Below are 22,071 nucleotides of genomic sequence, written 5' to 3'. Positions count from 1 at the left end.
TTTAGTTTTCAATAGTACATGTTCATCCTTAAAGGTTATGTTTAAAATAGCAGTGCCATCTGTCCTCTGGTAGCTCACGAGTTTAATTATTGGAAAAGTAGAGATTTTCCCAAAAACATATTCTGGTGAACTCTACTGCATACATCTTTGACTCTGATACTTTTATCTTTCAGGTGTGCATATAAGTGAGGACTTGGGCTTGAACTCAAGAGTCTAGGTACTGCTCTCTGAGCTTTCTCTCTTAAGGTTAATGCTCTACCACTAGAGCCACAGCTCCACTTCTGGCTCTTTGGTGGTTAATTGGAGGAATCTTTTGCCTGGGCGCTGTCCTCAGCTCTTCAGCTCAAGGCTAGCGCTCTAGCACTTGAGCCACAGCGCCACTTCCAGCTTTTTTCTTTTTGCTTATGTGGTGCTAAGGAATCGAACCCAGGGCCTCAGGCATGCAAGGCAAGAGCTCTACCACTGAGCCACCTTCTCAGCCCTGGAGATGAGTCTTACATCCTTTCCTGCCCAGGCTGGCTTCAAACTGCAATCCTCTGATCTGAGATTCCTAAGGAGGCTTACAGGCCCTAGTTACTAGTGTCGTACCTGTAATTTAGTCCTCTGTGTTTAGGGTAATATTCTTTCCCACTAATATTCTATGCTTCCTTAGTTTAACAACTTTATTTTTCTAGTTTATAATTGTGAAAACTTCCGATAAAAGTAAAAATAGAACACATATTAATGTTTACTCGACTTCACCCAAATATACTATTATATTACCAGGGTGACTTCAAACATAATCTATATACTATAATGAAACTTTGCTAATTAACCCATTAATGTCCATTTCTACTCTAGGGCTCACTTAAGATCCCATGCTGCACACCTGTCATGTCCTCGTTATGTCCTTCATCTGGCATAGTTCACCAGTCTTGGTCTTTCATGATCTTGATCATTTTGACAATAACTTTGTTGTACAGAATACACTACAATTCTGGTGTTTTCACATGGCTAATATTTTGGTGCTTTCCTTATTCATATAACGACAGGAATACAGTGTTAAGAGCAAAAACACTAGCAAGGATACCTGGATTCTAGATCTGGCTCTACTAGTCTGTCTATATAGCCTCATTTTTTTGTGTGTGGTCCTAGGTGCTGTCCCTGAGTTTTTTGCTCAAGACTAACATTCTTACCACTTGAACCACAGCTATACTTGTGGCTTTTTTGAGTATGGGTAATTGCAGGGATGAGTCTCACGGGCTTTTCTTCCCAGCTTGGCCTCAAACCTGGATCCTCAGATCTGAGTAGTTAGGATTATAGGATTATAGGAGTGAGCCACTGGCACCTGGCACTGTTCCTGTGAGGGACAGTATCTTGATGATGCCATTGCAAAGTTCAGAGTATCTGGAATGTCTGGAAAAAAATGTTCTTGAGAAACAATTTTTCGACCCAGTACCCAGCTGAATTGAAGACTTTTAGACACATATACACATCACAGTCCTTCCAATGTGGCCACCAGTATGTGCATGGGAAAGCACCTTAGCCTTTATGGATCTTTTTAATTTTTTTTAAGTGCTAGGGATTCAACTTAGGACCTTGCTAATATGTGCCCTACCACTAAGCACCAAAGCCCCCTGGCTCGATTTTTTTTTTAAAATAACAACACACAGCCTTACAAATGAACAAAAAACTCCCACAGACATTTTAACCTCCACAAATCAGGCACTGCCATAAACTATCAGTTGAATTCACGTAGGAAGTCCACCTTATGTGAACTATATAGGCAAAGAGAAAATTAGAATCTTATTTCCCATCCCCAAATTGATGTCAAATTCAAATCTTCCAAAAAAAGAGGCTTAAATATCCATCATATCATACCAAAGTTTATTGATTACATCAAACAAAAATTTCTGTAATGAAAAAGGCAAGTTGCATTCATAAAAGATGGCATTCACATTCATTTAGAAAGCAACAACATAGGTGTAAAAAATCACTTAAGTGAAAAGTATAGTATTGCAGTTCCATTTTGCAAGCTGAAAAATGATTTTGTCAACATTTGCATAAATTCTGCACATTTACACACTGCATGTTATTTAAAAAATCCCAACACTAAGGTATGAAGTTTGCAAATTTAGGCTTATATTTATACCACTGCTGGTGTATATGTGGTAGATATGGAATGAATATTTTTAATTTAACAGGTAACATCCTCAAACAATGGACAACAGTTATGAAAATCACAAAGACATTTTAATAGCGCAGAAATGTTCAAATTATAGGAATATGGTCCTATTAGTATATTTCATCCTCTTCTCAAATCACAAGGGTGGTTAAATTGTAGTGAGAGCAATATTGGATGACTAATTTCAAGTTAATTTGACCCAAACTAGTCAGTTGTTAGATCATTAGCAATAACATTTTTCAAAAAGAAAATCCAGATTCCTCTCAAGGATCTAGGCTGAAATGTGGTACACACTGTTGCCATTCTGAATTTGACCTATAGCACAGTGTAGTGTGTAGCTATGATGTAACTCTACATTTTTCTTCCACCTCACCTTACATTCTTCCTGATACACATTTTACATGTTATCTGTTTTATTTCTACTATTCTGGATAATCTGATTATATCAACTTTTAAATGGTTCTTAATTATATCTCTATCTTGGCTCTCAATTTTTATTCACAGTCCCTATAGTTCTTATATAAAAACGTCAGTAATAATACAACAGCAACTATTTAAACACAAACAAGAATGACAACAAAACATCAAAAGCTTTCCTGGGTTGGTCTTTTTAACTCTTTGGGTAGGCAAAGAATTTAAAGACTTTGCCTGCAGCAGATCACTTCAAAGACAAGCTATCAGAACATAACATACTTAAGTTGTAAATGACTAAAAAATAATACTGATAGATGAGAACAAATTAAATAATGAAAAGTGATTGATAATGATGTAATGGTTTCTGAAAACTGGTATTACGTCTTTTCTGGAATCTAAGAAAAATTGTATCTCTTTACACACATACTATATTATATATAAATATATATAAGTATAAACATATATTTATATATATATATATAATCAAAGAATGAAATGTGCCATATGGACTACATAAATACATTGGGATAGACTGAATCCAAACCTTTCCCATATCAAGAGACAACATAAACCAGGTGCTGAAGCCCCACGTGTAATCTTAGCTACACAGGAAGCTGAGATCTGAGGATCATGGTGCCTGGACGTAAAAATCCATGAGACTCTTATCTCCAATTAACCTCCAAAAAGCTAGAAGTGGAGCTGTAGCTCAAATGGTAGAGCCCCAGGACTGGCACATGCATGCATGGATATGCGCACACTCACTCACACACACACACACACACACACACACACACACACACACACACACACACACACACACACACACACACACACCATAAACATTAATAGTACAGTCATACTAGAAAGACAAAAATGGAAATTGACATAAAAACATAGTTAAAGACCATTCAAATCTAGTAGTCAAATATGCTCATTTATATCCCAAAACCTGCTCAATTTTAACATTAAATGATGACATTTCACATTTATTTTAAGCTTTAAGTGACCTCACTAGAGCATTAAAACCTCATTCTACACCAGCACGTTGTAGACTTTACCAAGGGTAATCTCGTGGTTTTGCATTAGTCTATTGTCTTGGCCAAGTTAGCTACAAGAGACAATATTCACTTTGGCAGTCATGGTTCTACAGGCTGAACTACTTTGGGATGGCTTTCTTCCCAAATTGGCAAGTTAAAAAAAGTGCTGCATATATGCACAAACAAAACCTCTTCCAAATAAAAAACCGTTTATAGTTCAAAATAAGCAAACTTCCTCCTCCTGGACATGTAAAATTATAGAAGGCTGATGATGTTCAGAATTGTCTTTACTTTTATATAAATCTGGGTTAACCCATCTTACCTCAGATCCTAGTAAAAGTGACACTGGAGAAACCTGTTTATTCCCCTTGTTGAGGGGTTACAAGGTGACTGAAATCTTTTGTTTTAATTTCAAGCCTAGTAGCCGTACACCTACCTACCCATAATTCAAAAGAAAAACTGTTTTTTTCCACTCCCACTTAATACTCAGTTAAAACTTCCTACACAAGTGTTCAAGGTATTTTTGGGGCAAAGATGTTCTAGTTAAGACAATTAGCCTTTAGGTGAGTAGATTATGAATTATCTTGTCTGATACACTGGTGCCATTTATTCATTCTATATTTTCAAGTATTTGTTTTGTGTGTTCAAAAGAAAAGATAATCATTAATTAGAAACAAGAAATGTGACCGAAAAAGCCTATGTCTTCTGCCAGGCAAAGAAGTTATACTGTATTAGTAAAATCTAATCATTCCAATTACATAACTTCTACTTGACACTCTGTTATTTAAATCCATTCACAAAATCAATGAATTAAAAGAACACTCATTGGGTTATTGCATTTTCTATCTAAAGCCAGAATTCTAAGTATTTTTGCTTTCAACTTTCATATAGTTTTTAACTTAGAGCTTTGGCCATGGATGGATAACTGTAATGCTTAGAAGAGTCATTTGGCATTGTAATGAGCATTTATTTTGAACCCTAGACATATGAGAGTGGTTTAGTTGCATATCAAGTATCCTGAGATGATAACTTTTTGTAGTTGTTTCTTCATGCTTTCTTTTTTAGCTGTAACAACTGTCAATAGGCTTGTAGGACAATAACATAGGCAGTTCAACACTCGGATTCTGAAAAATTTAAAATATAGAGAATTAAAAGGATTATTTAAAAAAATAATATAAAACCATCTGTTTAACATAAAAAAGTAAACCAAGTAGTAAATTTTGTTATGAGAATAAAGCAACTATTTTAAGAAAGCGCCAAGTTTTATTCACATGCGGGGGGTGGGGGGGGGAGAGGGAGGAAAGGAGGGACACAATAACCAGATTTTAATCCTTTCATTTGTCAGATGAAGTTCAGGTTTGCTCTTTGCTTTTGGATTGCTCCAGGGTTCCCTTAACACTATTTTAACAAACCACTGGGATTACCTACCACAGCAGAGGCTGAGTTCCATACAATTCCTTCCTATAGATGAGGAGTTGCTTGAAAACAGGGACATTATATCTTTCCCTTTTCGTTCACATATAGTCTAGTGAACTAATTCCTGAACAGAGCAGATGTTGAATGTATTCATAATTCATGCAGGATTGTTTTTTGTTTGTTTTTGCTGTCCTGGGCCTTGAACTCTGGGCCTGGGCACTGTCCCTAAACTTTTTGCTCAAGGCCAGCACTCTACCATTTGAACTACAGTGCTACTTCTGGCTTTTTCTGTGATTAACCTGAGATAAGAATCTCATTTTCTGCCCGGGCTGGCTTGAACCTTGATCCTCAGATCTCAGCCTCCTGACTAGCAAGGATTACAGGCATGAGCCACTAGCATCCAGCAATGCATTGTTTTTTGTTTTGGATTTTTTTTTTATATGTGAGGATCCATCCCTGCCTCCCCCTATGCTGGTCCTGGGACTTAAAACTCAGGGTCTGGGCACTGTCCTGGGGCTTCTTTTGCTCAAGGCTAGCAGTCAAGTAGTAACTTGAGCCTTAGCTCTACTTCCAGCTTTTGTAGTAGTCTCAAAGACTTTTCTGCCTGGGCTGTCTTCTAATTATGATCCTCAGATCTCATCCTCCTGAGTAGATGGAACTACAGGCCAGTGGTGCCAGGCTGATATCTGAGTTTTGACAGAAGTCTGAGCATATATTGTTTTAGAAGATTTGTATGAAAACACCCTTCCTTTACTGTAAGGATACCTTCATTCTGTTGAAGTTATTTTTTTGGGGTGGGGACAGGTCATGTACTGAGTTAACTAGTTCTTTTCTAGTCATCAAGTATAGAGAGTAGGGACAGCAATAATTTATTAATGAAGCTATAGATTCTTCTCTGTTCTCATGTAGGCTGAGAAGCAGAAGTTGTATGGGAGGGAGTCTAACTTTGATTTGCCATTCTAAAACTCAAGCATTTTGAATGGTAGTAATGAAAGGCCCTAAGGAGAGGACTATTTTCTTTCCATTGTGGAACTCATGTCTATTAATGTTCTACATTCTCCGAAAACCACTAATCAGTCTTCAAGTATCTTTGCAGGGTCATGACCTTAGCAAACATAAAGGTCACCATTCATATCGAGAATATAAAAACAGTCAGGTAACTCCCTTACCAAACAAGGAAGAAACTCAGTGGCCTAAACTGCCAAATATTTTCCTTCAAAAAGAAATAATGTCACTTGAAAATCAATTTACAGGAGAAATAAACTAAAACTAAAAATACTTGTTTTAAAATCTTCAGTTCTAAAGTTAAGGCCCTGGAGAGGCCAAAAGCAGCAGCAGTCCCCCAACCACAGACCAAGCTAAAGAAAGCAATCCAGGGGGATACAAAATTAACTACAAACAGTAAAGCTAAAACTTTTCTGACAGCTTAGGACAAAGCAATCTGGGGAAAGAAGGTTCAAAGACTTTGAAGGCTACTTGTGAAGCAAATGTCATTACTGAGAGGATACACGTGCAGGTGAGTCATTGAAAAAGTGTGTAAAAAGATGCTGATTGTAGCAAAAAGATCCTCCTTTCAAAATAATTCTATAAATAGATTGTGGTGAACTGAGGATGTAAAAAGCAACAATTCCAATCCATTAGCTTAATTTTTAGTCTTTGCTAGTTGGAGGAGGAATTGGTAACTGAGGAAAAAATGGACTTAAGGTGGACTCACAGTTGTTAAGCTTCAAAGTGAGCTGACCCACAATTTTATTCATGATCATCATTAATTTTATTCAAGTGTAAAAAAGGTTCTGTCATAAGCTGTGTAAAACTGCTACTCTCAATTTTCATGGATGGATAAAAGACCTCTGATATTCTTGGGTACCAGAGGTCCCTGCAGTGGGATATACAAAGTATACATTAAAGAAGCCACTGTAAGGATAAGAGTTCCTCATCAGGATATATAAATTCTTCCCCAATGTTTTGCAGCAAATGAAACAAAATTATAAGATAAATTTACTCATTTTTGGAAACATGAGTTATGAAGCATTATATATCATTAGTCATGCATCCCCCTGAATTGCTAGGAAACAGATTACCTGTGAAAGTTGAAACATTTAGCTTGAATAAAACTTGACATTAAAAGTTATGATTAGAGTAGCATGGTACATTAATACATATTTGGGGATCAGACATTTACACAAACACTAGTGTATACCTGAAAACACACAGACACGGCACAAGAAGGTACAAACACATTTGATTATTTTCACATAGTTCTCAAAAGACATGCAATGCTACACTGATTTGATATTATATAGATGCAATTTTGGAATATTTATTTTCAACTTTCCAAATGATCTTTTGGAAAAACTATGCTTGATCAGTATCAATGAGTATTTTCACACAGTGGCACCAAAATTACAACTTGCCCCTTACAAATTAAATATGTAACATTGCCATTCAGTGCTGAAAAATAGCCACAATCTTGAGTTAAGTGGGTTCAGTAAATTTAAAATGTTATTTCTCTATATTCCAAGTAATGCATCTTTATATTTTTTGCAAAGAATAGTATAAAGTTCACCACACCAACAACAGAGAAAATTTAGAGTGATATTTTCATTTTTTCTTTATAATGCTGTTAATCTGTATCTTTAAAGCCAGCCCACTTGTTTAACACTAGGTACCTGTTACAATATATTAGATTCGTCTGAGAATGTTCGTAAAAGAAGAGGTCTGACTGAAGGTCTGGCGGATAATGTGTCAGATGCCTTTCTACAGTTCAGATTTTTCTGTAACAGTGAGGCAAAGATACTTAAAGCACTGGAAGATTTTCACCTACCTGATGATAAAAATGGAGAAGCAAAAATCATTTCCTAAAGGCTACTTTCTGGCCAAAAGTACAAATGATTATACTATAGAGTAAATGCATTAACATTCAAATGAATACATTTAAAGACCTAAGAAAGTCTCCAACTCAATTTTTTTTGTAGTAGAAGTAAATAGACATTAGTGGTACGTGGCAAAGTTGGTTTTTTTGAAATGGTACTGGTAAGTTATATGGTAAGATGAGTCAGTATGGTTTGATTAGTAAGCCTTACCATCCTTTTGGTGAACACCTCTTAACAGTTTTGCTGGTACTGTGAGCATGCCAAACAGAATTTTGCACGAAATATTCTTGTCCTGGTGAACATTCTACCTCTAACACATGGCTACTATGGCATAACCTGGATCAGCAAGACTATAGACATATATATACATATATATGTACGTATATACATATACGTACATATATATAAATATATCTCCCAAGCTTTTGAAGATTATTTCTCTTCCATGTGACAATTTGGAAGGTGAACAAATGAATAAAAGAAAATAACAAGTATCAATAGAAGATATAAAAATGAGTCATGAGAAGTAATTTTTCGTAAAGAATCAGAAAATGGTGTCAGGCAATGAGAATGGCAAGCAAGTCAGTACATTAAGAAAGGAAATCACCTTATTCACTCCAAGAGAAACTGTGATTGCTGGAAGTTTGAGAAAGCATGAAGATAGTAGATGTTCCTGAGGAAGGGAGGCGTTTCGTTACCTTGTTCACAATTGCACAAAAGGTGGAAAATTGCAGTAGAAAAGAGAAATGCAGAAACCAAAAAAAAAAAAAAAAAGAAAAGAAAAGAAAAGAAAAAAAGAAAAAGTAAATATTCTCTTAGATGTAGGACATTTAAAGAAACCTTGAGAATTGGAAGTAGATATGACATGTTAGTTTTGAAGACGTTACTTCTTGAAGTAAAAATAGAGTTAGGAACAGTCTATTATATGTGCCAGCTATTATTTCTATGTACAACCACTTAAAATTCTTTTGTTAATGGGAATGTTGTGGAAATATTCATTATATAAACTTATATGAATTACTTTATAAATAATTTTAAGATAAAATAATTCTAAGAACCTTACTAAAGTAAGGTTCATCTCTGATCATTAATTTTACTACCTTCTATCTGTCCAAATTCCATTGGTCAGAAAGCTTTGTCCAGGGCCAATCTGTCACCAGTCACCAATCTATTCTGAACTAATTATATCTCCATTATCCAATTGTATAGACACACTGATGGAACTTTGTGCAAATTTTTCATTAAAAATCTAGTCAATATTATATAATGGTAAAACATCTGGTGATGCACGATGCCATTTGCTTCTGAACTAATGCTTAAACTTCCTATCATAATGTAATTTGATCAATTTTACTATTCTTCTTACAGAGACCTCTTTTAAAAAAAATCAGGCTCAATTTTTCCAAGATATGGTATGAATTTTTTTAAAAGTCGAAAATCCAAGTTGATAAACTTTACTGAGAAAACCTAAGAGGTTTTCCTCCTACTTATTCTGTACCTGAAATGACAAGATTATTTACAGGCTTGGTTTTGTCACTGCCCAGACAAAATGGAGATTTAGTAATCAACTTTACTAATCAAAATTACCCATACTAGTTTCTTAAGAGACTAAGGAAATTAGTCTTAGGAAAATAAAGCAGATCAGGTAATATATGTATTCAGCAGTCACATAAACTTTTAAAATACTTCCATTTCTTCAGTTTTTGACACAACTACTTTTACTTCTTCACATTTAAAATAATGTTGGTCACATGTAGGTAGCATGAAAATGACCAAGTAACAAAAAAATATTTCTTGTGTCAGTCCTGGGTCTTGAACTCAGGGCCTGAGCACTGTCCCTTGCTCAAGGCTAGCATTCTACCACTTAAGCCACAGCTCCACTTCTAGCTGTTTTGGTAGTATGGAAACAACAGTCTTCTGGGCTTAGCTGTCTGCGCTGGCTTTGAACCATGATCCTCACATCTTAGCCTCCTGAGTAGCTAGGATTATAGATATGAACCATTGTTGCCTGACTTAGAGAAAATATTTTTTTATTGCTTCTATCTTCTATTTTGTGGGCAAAAATCCTACAAGATTAACATGATACAATATCTTCTACCCCATGTTTAATGTAGAAGCCTATATCTAAGAGTATAATGGTAAGCACATTTGTGTGCTCAAAAATTGATACCTACCATCAGAAATACAATTATTCTATGAAGGAGAAATTTTAGGGGTTAAGAGATTAGGTGTTAGAATTATTTTATAAAGGAAATATGAAAGTACAGAAAGTATTAGAAAGCAAGAAAAGAAAATTTAAAGCAATAAACAAAAACAGCTAGGAATTGCAGTGGGGGTTGAGCAGGACAAGAGATAATGAACAAAAACAGTATGAAATTTCTATATTCCTTGGCAGTCATCTAGAGAACTTTGACACCATCTCAATAGGCAGTTTGTCAAAGAGGCCAATGAATTCAATAGCCACGACAATAGGATTTAACTATTTGGTCTAATCCGGTTTACAAGGCTATTATTCTCTTAACCTAAGGTTGTATACGAAACTAAGTATTACAGTAATGGCTATCATTATCATAATTACTATTAAAATGGTTAAGTTGTACTTTTCAAAATGTCTTTGGTGTTTTCTCTGGGAATTTTACTCAGCTGACACATTTTCTCTCCTATCTTCAATTCATTTTTCTTTTTTTCTTTTTTGTGCTGGTTCTGGGAGTTGAACTCAGGGTGCTGACACTGTCCCTAAGCTTCTTTGTTCAAGGCTAGCACTCTACCACTTCAACCACAACTCCACTTCTGGCTTTTGGGGATAGTTACTTGGAGATAAGAGTAACACAGCTTCTTGCCCAGGCTGGTTTTGAACCACAGTCCTCAGCTTCATGAATAGTTAGGAATACAGGCAAGAGTCGTGGGTGCCCTGCTTGTCTTTGACTTTTATTTATTTATTTTTTTTTTGGGTCCGGTCGTGGGGCCTGAACTCTGGGCCTGGGCGCTGTCCCTCAGCTCTTCAGCTCAAGGCTAGCGCTCTAGCACTTGAGCTACAGCGCCACTTCCGGCTTTTTTCTTTTTGCTTATGTGGTGCTGAGGAATCGAACCGAGGGCCTCAGGCATGCAAGGCAAGCGTTCTACCATTGAGCCACCTTCCCAGCCCCATGTCTTTGATTTTTAAAGAGCTTCCTATACAATGTATTTCTTTCCATGTATATAGACATCCACACTAGATGGCCCTGTTGCTAGATCCCTTCCTACTAGATTCTTTTTCTGCTGTCTAGCAGGCAGTCCAACCTCTCTTGATTGTTGTGGTTTAGAAGAAAACAGTACATAAGGAAGAATGAAAACTCCCCCTACTGGGAATTGAAGAGGTATTTACCATTGGTTAGAAGGTCCAGATATACTTGAGTGATTTACAGGCAGGCAATGACTGTGCATAAAGGAGACATAGCTTTTTGAAATTACCACAATCTTAAAGTTCAAACTCCCTTTAAACTATTATCTTGCTGTTTCACTATTCAGTGCTCAATGGTAGTTCTATCATACTGTCAACAGTACAGCTATCAGGTCTGTCACTTTATAAACTAGAGGAAAGCTCTATGGTTCTTAAACATTAAGTTTTATAACAAAAAGAAAATTTGGTTGAAGGATATGAATTAAATGACTATGAGGGCCTCTTTTTGAAGATAATTCTGTTTATAATTGCTTGAGGTTTCTATATTAAGCATTTCTACTGAAGGCCTCAGGAGGTGATGACTTGGGCCTTAAAATAGCTCAGTTGTGTTGTGTAACAAGTCTTATAACTGATTATACTATTCTGCTTTATACCTGCTTACAGAAGGTTTCCATATGAATGCCCTTTAATTTAACTAGAGCAAGAGTTCCTGTTAGCTGGGCCATATGTGACTCATCCCTAAATTCCCAACACCTACTATAATAGCTAACTCACAGTGGACCCTCAGTCAATAAACATCAAATTGAATAGTGGGCACTCTAAAGCTGCTCACAGAATTATTAAATATAAATAGCCTAGTTTTTTTTTTCTCAAAACCCAAAGCCATGTCACTACTCACTACAATGTCTTCGTTTCAAAGCAGCTGCCAAGACACACAGGAAGGTTAGCACTGGCTACCTTCTGTCATAGGGCATTTCCAGCCAAATGTATACAATACACAGGTGCTTAACTGGCTCAAGTCAGGAACATACATCTTCTACTCTAGACACATTTTTTACCCCATTACAGAATCTGTTAGACTCTGAGGAAGACACAGTGTAAAAGGACCCTTTGCTTCTTTTTCAAATGAAGCCATTGCTTTACCAAGGAATACCAAAGTAAGAAATCACTGAGAATGTCAGCCTTTTGGCAAACGTAAGATACTCATTCAACTTGACTTACAAGTTCATCTTTGCTTCTCTGATATGGTCAAATAGAGCATTATGGAAGCAGATACGACCTATTAGAAGAGCTATGGCTGCCATAATTTAGCTGGTCTTTATACATTCTTGTATACTACTTTGCTCTTGCATTTTCTCATACAAAAAAAGGCAGTGCTGCTGAATGCTCATAATTAGTTTGCCCTCGTTTGCAGCTCTGAAAATCCCACAGCATCTGAAAAACCAACTAGCTTTTCAGACATTGGATAAAAAGAGAGATGTTCATCAGTAGGTGGTTCAATAAATGTTTATTGGTTCTGAGAGGGGAGGACTAAATGAATGAATGACTGAATGAATGAAAATGGTTATGAAAAATTCCTAGTTGTTTCTAGCACATTAGCATGCGAAGCTACAATACAGACATAAGAATTCCTTCTATCATAGATAGAACCCATGACAAACAAATTTCCTGCTGAACTCCTGGTAACATTTTATGTTGCTAAGTGAAAAAGTCTGCAGTCCCACAACTCTGTACTTTCACTGCCATTTGTGTGGAAAGAAAGCATCTAAGCTTATGTATTTTTGAGTGTTGAGTAGTGTCCATCCATTTAATGTCCTATATAAATATCACTAAACATTGTAGCTATTAATCTTTTAAGGAGTAGGCATAAGAAGAGGATATGTCTGAAGACTTTGATTTCTGAGATAGTAGGTATCATCTTTAGAGCATGAAGTTGGAGTTAGATATCCCAAATAAAAGAACATTTAGGAGGACCCTAAAGAGCACTTCAAACAGGGAGAATGGAAGAATAATTCAGAGGTCCTCCTTTACAAATTCTTTACTATAAAAAGGAACCAAATAATTTATTAGTGCAACATTTTTTTATTTGGCTTTCTGTGAATTGCCACTTGAGCCCGTCTTGGAGAAACCTGTTGGTATGGACCTGTTAATCACATGATTATTTTGTACTGGGGTTTAACTCAGGACTTTATGCTCTCATTTAGATTATTTGCTCAGAACCAGCTGGTGCTATACCACCTGAGCCATTCTTTCACATCCAGCTTTTTTGCTGGTTAAGTAGAAATAAAGTCTCATTGACTTTTCTGCCTAAGATGGCTTTGAAACTCAGAATTCTGATCTCAACCTCTTGAATAGCTAGGATTAGAGGTATGAGCCTCCAGTGCCTAGCTCAAGATTTTTTTCATTGTAATGACTTTAAATCTTCGTATCTACATTAACGTTAAGCACTGAGTCCTATCAATTCAATGTACCAAAAAAAAAACCAAAAAACCCAAAACGTGATAAATCAGTTTGGGGTTTTATCTGGCTAGCAAATTTGATCAAAGAAATGAGGAAAACATGGCTTATACTACTACCCTTAGAGGTGCTACATAATCTAGTTGGTAACAATATCACAGAAACTATTCTTTGTTTTGGCAAAAGGGAGCTCGTGTTGGCAGGAATATGACATAATTAATTAACTTGCTAGACAAAATCTAGCAGAAGTTTATTTTCTAGGCTAATCTACCTCTTTTACGTTAAAGGTTTTGAAAGAAATGTTCAGAAAATATCAGATAGTCTGACAGATGGAAATAACTTCTCATCCCAATAGAAATTTATGATTTAATAAATAAAAATAAAAACACTCCTAAAAACAACCTTGAATTTTTACTAGTGTGTTCAGAAGATATGGATGTAAAAAACACATCCAGGGAATTCTCTTTGATTAAAATATATGGCTAGAGAGAAAGGGCTAGAAGCAACACAGAGATTAAGCAGCACTATAATTAAAGGAAGGGGAAAGGTTTGAAAAAGGCAAATTGAGATTATCAACTTAAAAAAATCTGCAAACAGCTCACATGGAAATTACTAAGGTTAATGCTGAAATGTTGGTGTGGAAATAGCTGGTGTGAAAATTCTGGGCTAAATACAAAATAAAATCATTTTTCCTTTTAAAATTCCATATGGAGCACATGAGATACTCCATATGGATTGCTAAAGGTCACACAGAACACTATTGAGGAATCTACTTACCACCTGCATTGGGTAACGAAGTTTTTACTATACTTTTTATGCAGAAGAGGAAATTAAGTGATGAACCTGTAAGGAGGGGTTTAACATGCTTTAACTAATGCAATTCTCTAAATAAGGTTTTTAGTTCATGGCACATACCGAAGCCCCTTTCAAAAGTGAATTTGTGATATAAACTTAGTTCTTACCTTGGCATTTTTCCTTCTTACATTCTTCAAAACTATCAGGAGAATCTCTGGGAAAAGGCTGATAAATATTAGAAGAATTATGGCCAACCATATGGATACAGAAGAAAGCATTTGAGCAAATACAAAATACATTCTCTGTTGCTTGAGGAAAGGCCTGGAGTGGAAAGAAAATACATAAAGGAAAAACAAATCAGTGCCTATCAAAAAATAAAAAAGCTTAATTAAAATTGTTTTTGCACTTAAAAAGAACTTTATACACATTAAAAAAAATAATTTTGTCCCATAAATAGTAAACAAATGGCATTTACCAAATGTTTGGAAAGAAAAGGAAAAAATGATAAAATTTATCTGACTCAAAAACATCAGGCAATCAACTATGAAGCTTGTGAATATTTATGTGCATTAGAAATGATAGAGCTTCAATTCAAACATTCAGGAGAAATTGTTAATTTTCATGCTAACAAGCATTTTATTTCTTCAGATGTTTTATTAATATGATGGATTTATGCCCTATTTTGGAAATTCAAAAGGCATTTATATAACCATTTCCTCTTTTAAAAAACCCATATAAATATAAAAAGGACTATAGAGTTTATAATTTCTCACAAATGAATATGCCATTTGTATCTGCAAATAGGTATTAACTGTATATCAAGTAGATTGATTTTCACTAAAATAGTAAGAAATAGAAATCCAGGCAAATTCCTCATTCTAAACTTAGATCTCATTTCAAGTTACTCTATGAGCAAAGTAGACACTGAGAAGCACAGCCTCACTTTCACTGTCTGAGGTTCACTGCATAGAGTCTCACAGTGCTACTTTATTTTTTTTTCTAAGCTGAGAGAAAGGAAATGGCTACTTAAGGTCAGGATGAACACCAAATCATCCTAGGATAAGAATTGTACTTGGATCTTTATTAGGTCACAGATCATGCATCATACTTGGAGAAAGTAAACTGGTTTCTCATTAAAATTTTATGTTTGTATTCCCTTTTGTAACAAGCTTGTGGCTTGAATTTTTACATATAATGAGTAGATTGTAGAGGGAGGCAGAGAAACTCATGGGGCCAGAACCTGACAGGCTTTCTAGAAAGTCTACCATACAAATATTTCTGTAGACCTCTACCCTACCTTAGTTTTGAAAATTACTTTGAATAATTTTTAGGCAGTTAATGCAGCCTTAACAATGAGCCAATAGGAAAGTGACATATAGCCACAGGGTGTTCCTTTATACTGATTGTACTCACAATACTCTCTGATTAATATATCTGGCTACAAAAAAAGACAGAAACAATTACTTTTGCATTGAGTTTCAAAAAAAATCAAACTTTCCCATAGCTCAAGCCCCCCAAAAGAGCCAGAATGTCCAGAAACATTAACTATAATTAGCATTCAGCTACAGTTTTGCATAGATTCTAGTCACATTTTGTTGTTCACTTTTAAGTTTATATTCATGTAGTAGTAGTTCAACTTGGATAACTCTACTTAGAAAAGGTACTTTGGACAACAAAATAAAACGGATTTGTTCCCACTGTCTGCTTGAAGCTGCAGAAAGTAAAATATAACATTTTCTTTCTCTCTCTCTCCACACACACACACACATCACACACACACACTGTGACTTTTTCCTGTAATGCTTATTTATGATAGTTTAATTATAATAAGCATCAACAATTATAACAATATATTGTAATAAAACTGACAGTATCATTCATATTTGTTTGGAGATTTTACTAAGTAAAATAAGGATTACTTAAACATAAGCACAGTTGTGTGCCAGCTACTATGTGAATAATGGTGAGTTGGATAGAACAATGATTCCCATCTCGGATAGAATGAGACGTTATCATACTACTTGGAAGAGTGAAATGTAAAAATTATGAATTAGGTATTTCTAGAAGTTTTCCATTTATAATTTTTGGACTGACAAACTAAAACCTCAAAAACTGGGATAAAGGAGGACCGTTGTATTCTTTTTAGTATCCCTAACGAATATAAATAATTATATAATATACATGTAATTAAATAATTTCAAGGACTGATTTTAATCAATAAGGAAAAGTCTGCATAAGGTTAGAAACTCATTTAGATTGCTAGAAATAGTCTATGCTTGTGGAAATTTTCATATTTTGATTGACTTCACAAGTCAGAATTATGGGCAGACATACAATTGCATATTGAGTTTAAATCAACTTCGATTTATTTGTATATTACTCAAGAAAACAGAGACTTGCAAGTTAGCCCTCAATCAATATTTATACAGGTACCAAATATATGATCCAATTATACTTTTTGGACTCAATACTACCTGAAGTGATTAAGTTTTTCCTATTTTTTTATTTCTTAGGGCTTTTACTTTTAAAAGCTTTCCAAATAAAAGTTTCTTTTAATGAAGTTCCAACATAAACAAAATCATCACATCTCTGTGAATTGTAAAATTTTGCTCAAAGGAACAAAAGTAATGTATTCTGGACTCTTACACATTTGGCTTATTCTAGCTTTGCCTCTAGCCATTGATTAATAAAAACAAGTTTGATATTTAAAAGCAAAATATAGACCTCTGAGAATAAGGAAAGTAGTTACAATTCATTATATTTTTGTCTTTTACAACTCCAATAAATCACAGCTTATATGTGCATCATTGGACTTTTTATCTCCTTGAGGCAGGGTATAGTTTATTCATTGCTATTTCTCCAAAAGTATTATGAATAAAATATACTCTGAGCACACATCTACTGAACCCAGATGAACTGAATGAATCTTAAGAATAAGTGGTAGAATCGACCTCCTTACATCTAAAATTAATAAAATGGTAATTTCAGCTGTGATGCTCTAGAACTTTTGGCTCGGGCCTCCCCACATAGCTAGAATTGCAAGCATGAGCCATTGGCTCCCAGCTTCTGACATCTTATATAATAAAACCTTTAAAAGTATAATGAATGTTTACATGTACTCTCTATAAACTATATATATATATATATATATTGCTATATATATATTGCTTACACATGTACAACTGCTTACCAAATAATTCCTCCCCAGAAGAAAGAGAAAAATACATAAAAGGCTAATGATCCCCAAATCACAAAGTGGTTTATCCATGTCCAGAATCTGGTATCCAAGGCCAGCTGAAAAGATACAACACAAAAGACTAAATGATGGACATAAACCACCAAGTAATACACTATAATATCTGATAATATGTACAAATACGATACATATGGGAGGATCTAGCTCTGGCCACAGAGCCAGAAGGGAATGGAATTAAAAGATTAATAAGAATGCAGGCTTTTCAAAGACCTAAGTAAGGTGAGAAACCTGAGCTCTGCCCTGAGGCCTCAATTTTAAGAGTATAGGCAGTGTGGTCCAGCAAAGTATCTAGTAGGCACAGGACTGCAAATGTCTCTGTACCGAGTGATAAACAAGGAATGATGTGGTAATGGTAATGTTGAGGGGGACTATTGAAGAGTATGGGGCCCCAAGTGGAAGTCAAGCAGATTACGACAAAAAGGACAAGGCCTATGATTTTCAGCTGGTGAATGTAGGCATGCTGAAAAAAAGTAGGAGAGGGGTACCCGGGAATACAGAGATCACAAAAGCTCACACAACAGATGAGCTAGTTAGCTCTTTATATCTTGAATCATATAGCAATGGATCATGGACTTGACTTTTCATTGTAATAACTATATCTATTCCATTAAATTAATAAATTGTTGACATAAAGATTTTAACGTGTACATGTTTCTACAAGGATTCATTGTGTTTTGGGGTTACTGTGCTTGAGGTTTTCCAAATGTGATCTAATAGAAAAGAATGGCTTTCTGTACTTGTTTAAAACTTCTCTCTCACGAAAGCTAATATCCTCTGTTATAATTTCTCATTCATAAACAAGATGTTTGTAACATTGCTAATGCAGGCCAATGGTGAATCCCCCCATTCTGGATGGCTAGGAAAATGTCATAGTTTAACAGTCAGACAAAAGGAAGAAGTGGATGTCTTTAGAGGAATATATGAGAGATTCTGCAGTAATGCTGAGTATAACTGTAAAGAGCACCTAGAAACTTTATGGTCTTAAGTACAGGAGAAAAAAATGGAGAAGGGGGGGCAGGTTCCACTTCAAAATCATGACCCTGGGAATCATAAAAATATATAACAATTAGCATCTATTATAATGAGCATGTTCTATGTGCCAGACATCATTCTAATGTTTTGTTTCATTTCATAAAGAATTTTCAGACAGGGATGGTACCTTTTTATAAATGAGGAAACTGAATTATAGACAAGCTAAGCCACTTGTCCAAGGATATACAACTATTAAGTGGTTAAACTGAGATGAATTATAGCATTTTTTTAAATGTCCGATATCACTGAAACAATGCAAGCATCTACTAGCTCTTTTGGTATGAAAAATGAAATGGGAACAAAGATTTGAAGAGAAGACAGACAAGGCTTATAACCTGAAAACTTCTGAATTCTGCATTGACCATTGGATGTGCTGCAATTCAGCTAAAGGTAGTCATTCTTAGATCCTAAGTGAGTTGTTTACAACTCTAAGCATCTCAGTTCATGAGCCTCAAGGATAAAATTCTGTGAGATCTCACTGCTATTACAGGGTTGCATGTCAATATCAATGATTTTTCCAAAATTATCTTTCTTCTACCTGCTGCACATCTTTATGTAACTCATCACTAAAAGAGTAAATTTCACTGACTAATAAGATTAACACTACCAAATACCTTTGCATACATATCTTACTCATGAACATATGTTTAACTGTCTTACATGTCTAAATTCCTTTCAGGCCAGGACTCTGTACACAATATATACATTTTAAACAATGGTGCTAGTACTTAACATGTGAACATACATGCATACACACTCACAGCCTGATGATGTCACATAATGCCTTCAAAACAATAATTAAGATACATGGGGGAAAATCACAAATAGTAAACAAATGTGTAAATTTCTAGCATCATACATATTTTAATAAGCATTTAAATAAAAGGTTGAATGATAAATATCAACAAAAATAAAGATTAGGAGAAAATGATATAAAATGTATTTGAATAAATAAAAATCTAACCTTCAGAGTTACAGTGAATACTAAGACTGTAAAAACAATAGTTCCAAAGGTCCAGTTTCCATATACCTGAAAAACATTTAACAATTACATGTACTATAAACAGACATAAGCTTGCATAAAAATTAAAAATCAAGTTTAATACTGCATGTAATTGGCAAAGATTTTAGCATGATTTATGAAAATAATGGTCAATAATATCAAGTGACAATGCTGGATTTTCCTGTGACTAAATTTTCATGGACAGGCATATAGTATCTGTGACTGGTAGGATACATTTCCATTATTCCATGCAGTATTGAACAAGGAAGTTACTAGTTTGATAAAATCAGGAGAAAACCCCAAAATAGAACTATTCTACTAATAGCAATGTTCATCAAAATAAGTCATTTGATTCAAGTCACTAAAGAGTTTGACATGGGTTTTTGTAGATATAACTAAAACTCTTGCATAAGTAGTAATTTGCAGACAAATGAAATCACATTTTTAAAGTGAGTGTAACTTTTGACTGTAAATACTAGAGCTGTCAGCATGTGCACACCAAAGAAAAACAGATACCATGTATAAATCCAAATGATGGCAATGAATGGCACATATGCTTACCAAATGCTGTCAAGATCTGATTGCATAACATTAAAACAGAAAATGAGATGTAAACGTTTTTTTTTAAAATAAAAACAAAAAATTAAGGTTAATAGAAGCAAAAAAGGATTCAACCAAATCATACGTGGGTGTTATGTTTAGTTGCTGATAGCAGTTCTTACACATAATGTAGTTTTAGCAAAAACTTAAAAAGACAGTGATATGTACAGTAAAAACCTTATTAATCTGCACTCCAGCAACTCAAAATGGTTGAGAAGCTGAGCTACTGCTTCTTATGTAACACTTGAAAAATACTCTGAGCTAATAAATCATACCAAAAGGACTACAAGAGACTATCCATCTACTTTAGCATTTTGTTTCTTTCTCTCCTCCTTTCCCACTTACTCTCCCCTATTTCTCAGATCCATATCATTATGTAACCTAGCTTGACCTGAAAGTTGCTTTGTAGCCTTGAACTTGCAATCCTCATGCTTTAGCTTCCCAGGTACTTGGGAGTCACCACACTCAGCTTGTCAATTATTTTATGTTGTTTTATTTAATTTTAATTTTATGGTGCTCATAGTTTGAACTTAGGGCCTTGTTCTTACTAGGCAGCCAATCTACCAACCCATTAGATGTTCTGTTAAGGAACAGGTAGCTATATTATCATTTATGGTCCAATAAACAAAAAGTAAATATTACAGAATCAGTTATAAAGTGAAAGGATCTGAGAGATCGAAAATTGAATCCCTTCCTAGCAATGGGTGAAGCTGACTTGGAAGATTAATAGATATTCCCAAGAATACCCCAAATTTATCAGGCAGTTTCTTTGCCAAGTATTACATATATCTATTCTAAAGTAAATCTTCACTTCCCCAACAGTTACTTTGTGATTAAAAATTTCATGGATTCATAATAAATTGATTTAAAATGATTTGTTACACCAAATTCGAGGTTTTGACCACAGTACCTAATTTCAAAGTACCATTCAAACTGAACCTATCACTTCTCTAAGAAATGTTAATTGAGTGGGTTCTAGACATAGTTACTGTACTCAGTAAACTATCTTTGAATCTTAGATTCTGGTTTCACATTATGACTTGTAAGAATGACCATAAAAGAAGAATACCAGAAATGGCAAAGGAAAACATCAATGAGAGCAGCATGCAAGGCAGTACATTTAGCTTTCAGTGGGTAGTTGCACATTGCCTTCCTTTTCCCCATCAATAATTCTCTCCTGGAGTGCAGGTAGGGTTAAATCATCCCAATGCAGCTGCTTAGAAGATACAGGGAGAACCAGTGCAATCTTTGTAGAAAATACTACATTCCAATTTGGAAGGAAAGAAGGACAAAAAGTAATTCCTTCTTAGCCAGGTGCTGCTGACTCACATCTAATCCTAGCTACTCAGGAGGCTGACATTTGAGGATCACAGTTGAAAGCTAGCCCAGGAAGGAAAGTCCCTGAAATTCTTATCTTCCATTAACTTAAAAAAAAAAAGCCAGGGCTGGGAAAGTGGCTCGGTCATAGAGTGCTTGCTTTGCATGCATGAGGCCCTGGGTTCGATTCCTCAGCACCACATAAGCAGAAAAACCCGGAAGTGGTGCTGTGGCTCAAGTTGTAAGAGTGTTGTCCTTGAGTTGAAGAGCTGAGGGGCAGCGCCCAGGCCTAGAGTTCAGGCCTCACAACCAACAAAACAAAACAGACAAATAAAAAAGCCAAACATGGAGCAGTAGCTCAAAGCGGTAGAGAGCTAGCCGTGAGCACAAAAGCTCAGGGACGGCAACCAAAGCCTTGAGTTTAAGCTACAGAACCACCACAAAAGAAGTGGAAAAAAAGAATTCCTTCTCTTAACCTCTTGGTTTAACACTCCAAAGATCTAGCAGCTACCCTCCTACAACTCCAATCATTGAATGTCACTGTGAA

The 22,071-nt window shown here is 35.2% G+C and overlaps 1 protein-coding gene across 5 annotated transcripts in view; it reads right to left on the bottom strand.

Annotated features, from left to right (window-relative positions):
* Nucleotides 1-4,561: 4,561 nt before the first annotated feature.
* Atp11c (ATPase phospholipid transporting 11C) overlaps nucleotides 4,562-22,071 on the bottom strand; it is a 148,897-nt gene continuing 131,387 nt past the window's right edge. For 4 of the 5 annotated variants that reach the window (XM_042667583.1, XM_042667581.1, XM_042667582.1 and 1 more), the window contains 5 exons: nucleotides 19,569-19,634; nucleotides 17,507-17,610; nucleotides 14,484-14,637; nucleotides 7,701-7,805; nucleotides 4,562-4,739 (listed from right to left, as the gene is read on the bottom strand). In XM_042667583.1, the coding sequence (XP_042523517.1) occupies nucleotides 7,704-7,805; nucleotides 14,484-14,637; nucleotides 17,507-17,610; nucleotides 19,569-19,634 (426 nt within the window). In that variant the 3' untranslated portion in view covers nucleotides 4,562-4,739; nucleotides 7,701-7,703. The remainder of the gene's footprint in view (nucleotides 4,740-7,700; nucleotides 7,806-14,483; nucleotides 14,638-17,506; nucleotides 17,611-19,568; nucleotides 19,635-22,071) is intronic. The other variant, XM_042667584.1, reaches the window with a different exon arrangement.

Source organism: Dipodomys spectabilis, unplaced genomic scaffold (genome assembly GCF_019054845.1).
Source record: "Dipodomys spectabilis isolate Male_0828 unplaced genomic scaffold, ASM1905484v1 ptg000414l, whole genome shotgun sequence".
Taxonomy (NCBI): Eukaryota; Metazoa; Chordata; class Mammalia; order Rodentia; family Heteromyidae; genus Dipodomys; species Dipodomys spectabilis.
The sequence above is the reverse complement of the archived record's forward strand: the minus strand, read 5'-3'. Positions and strand labels throughout refer to the sequence as shown.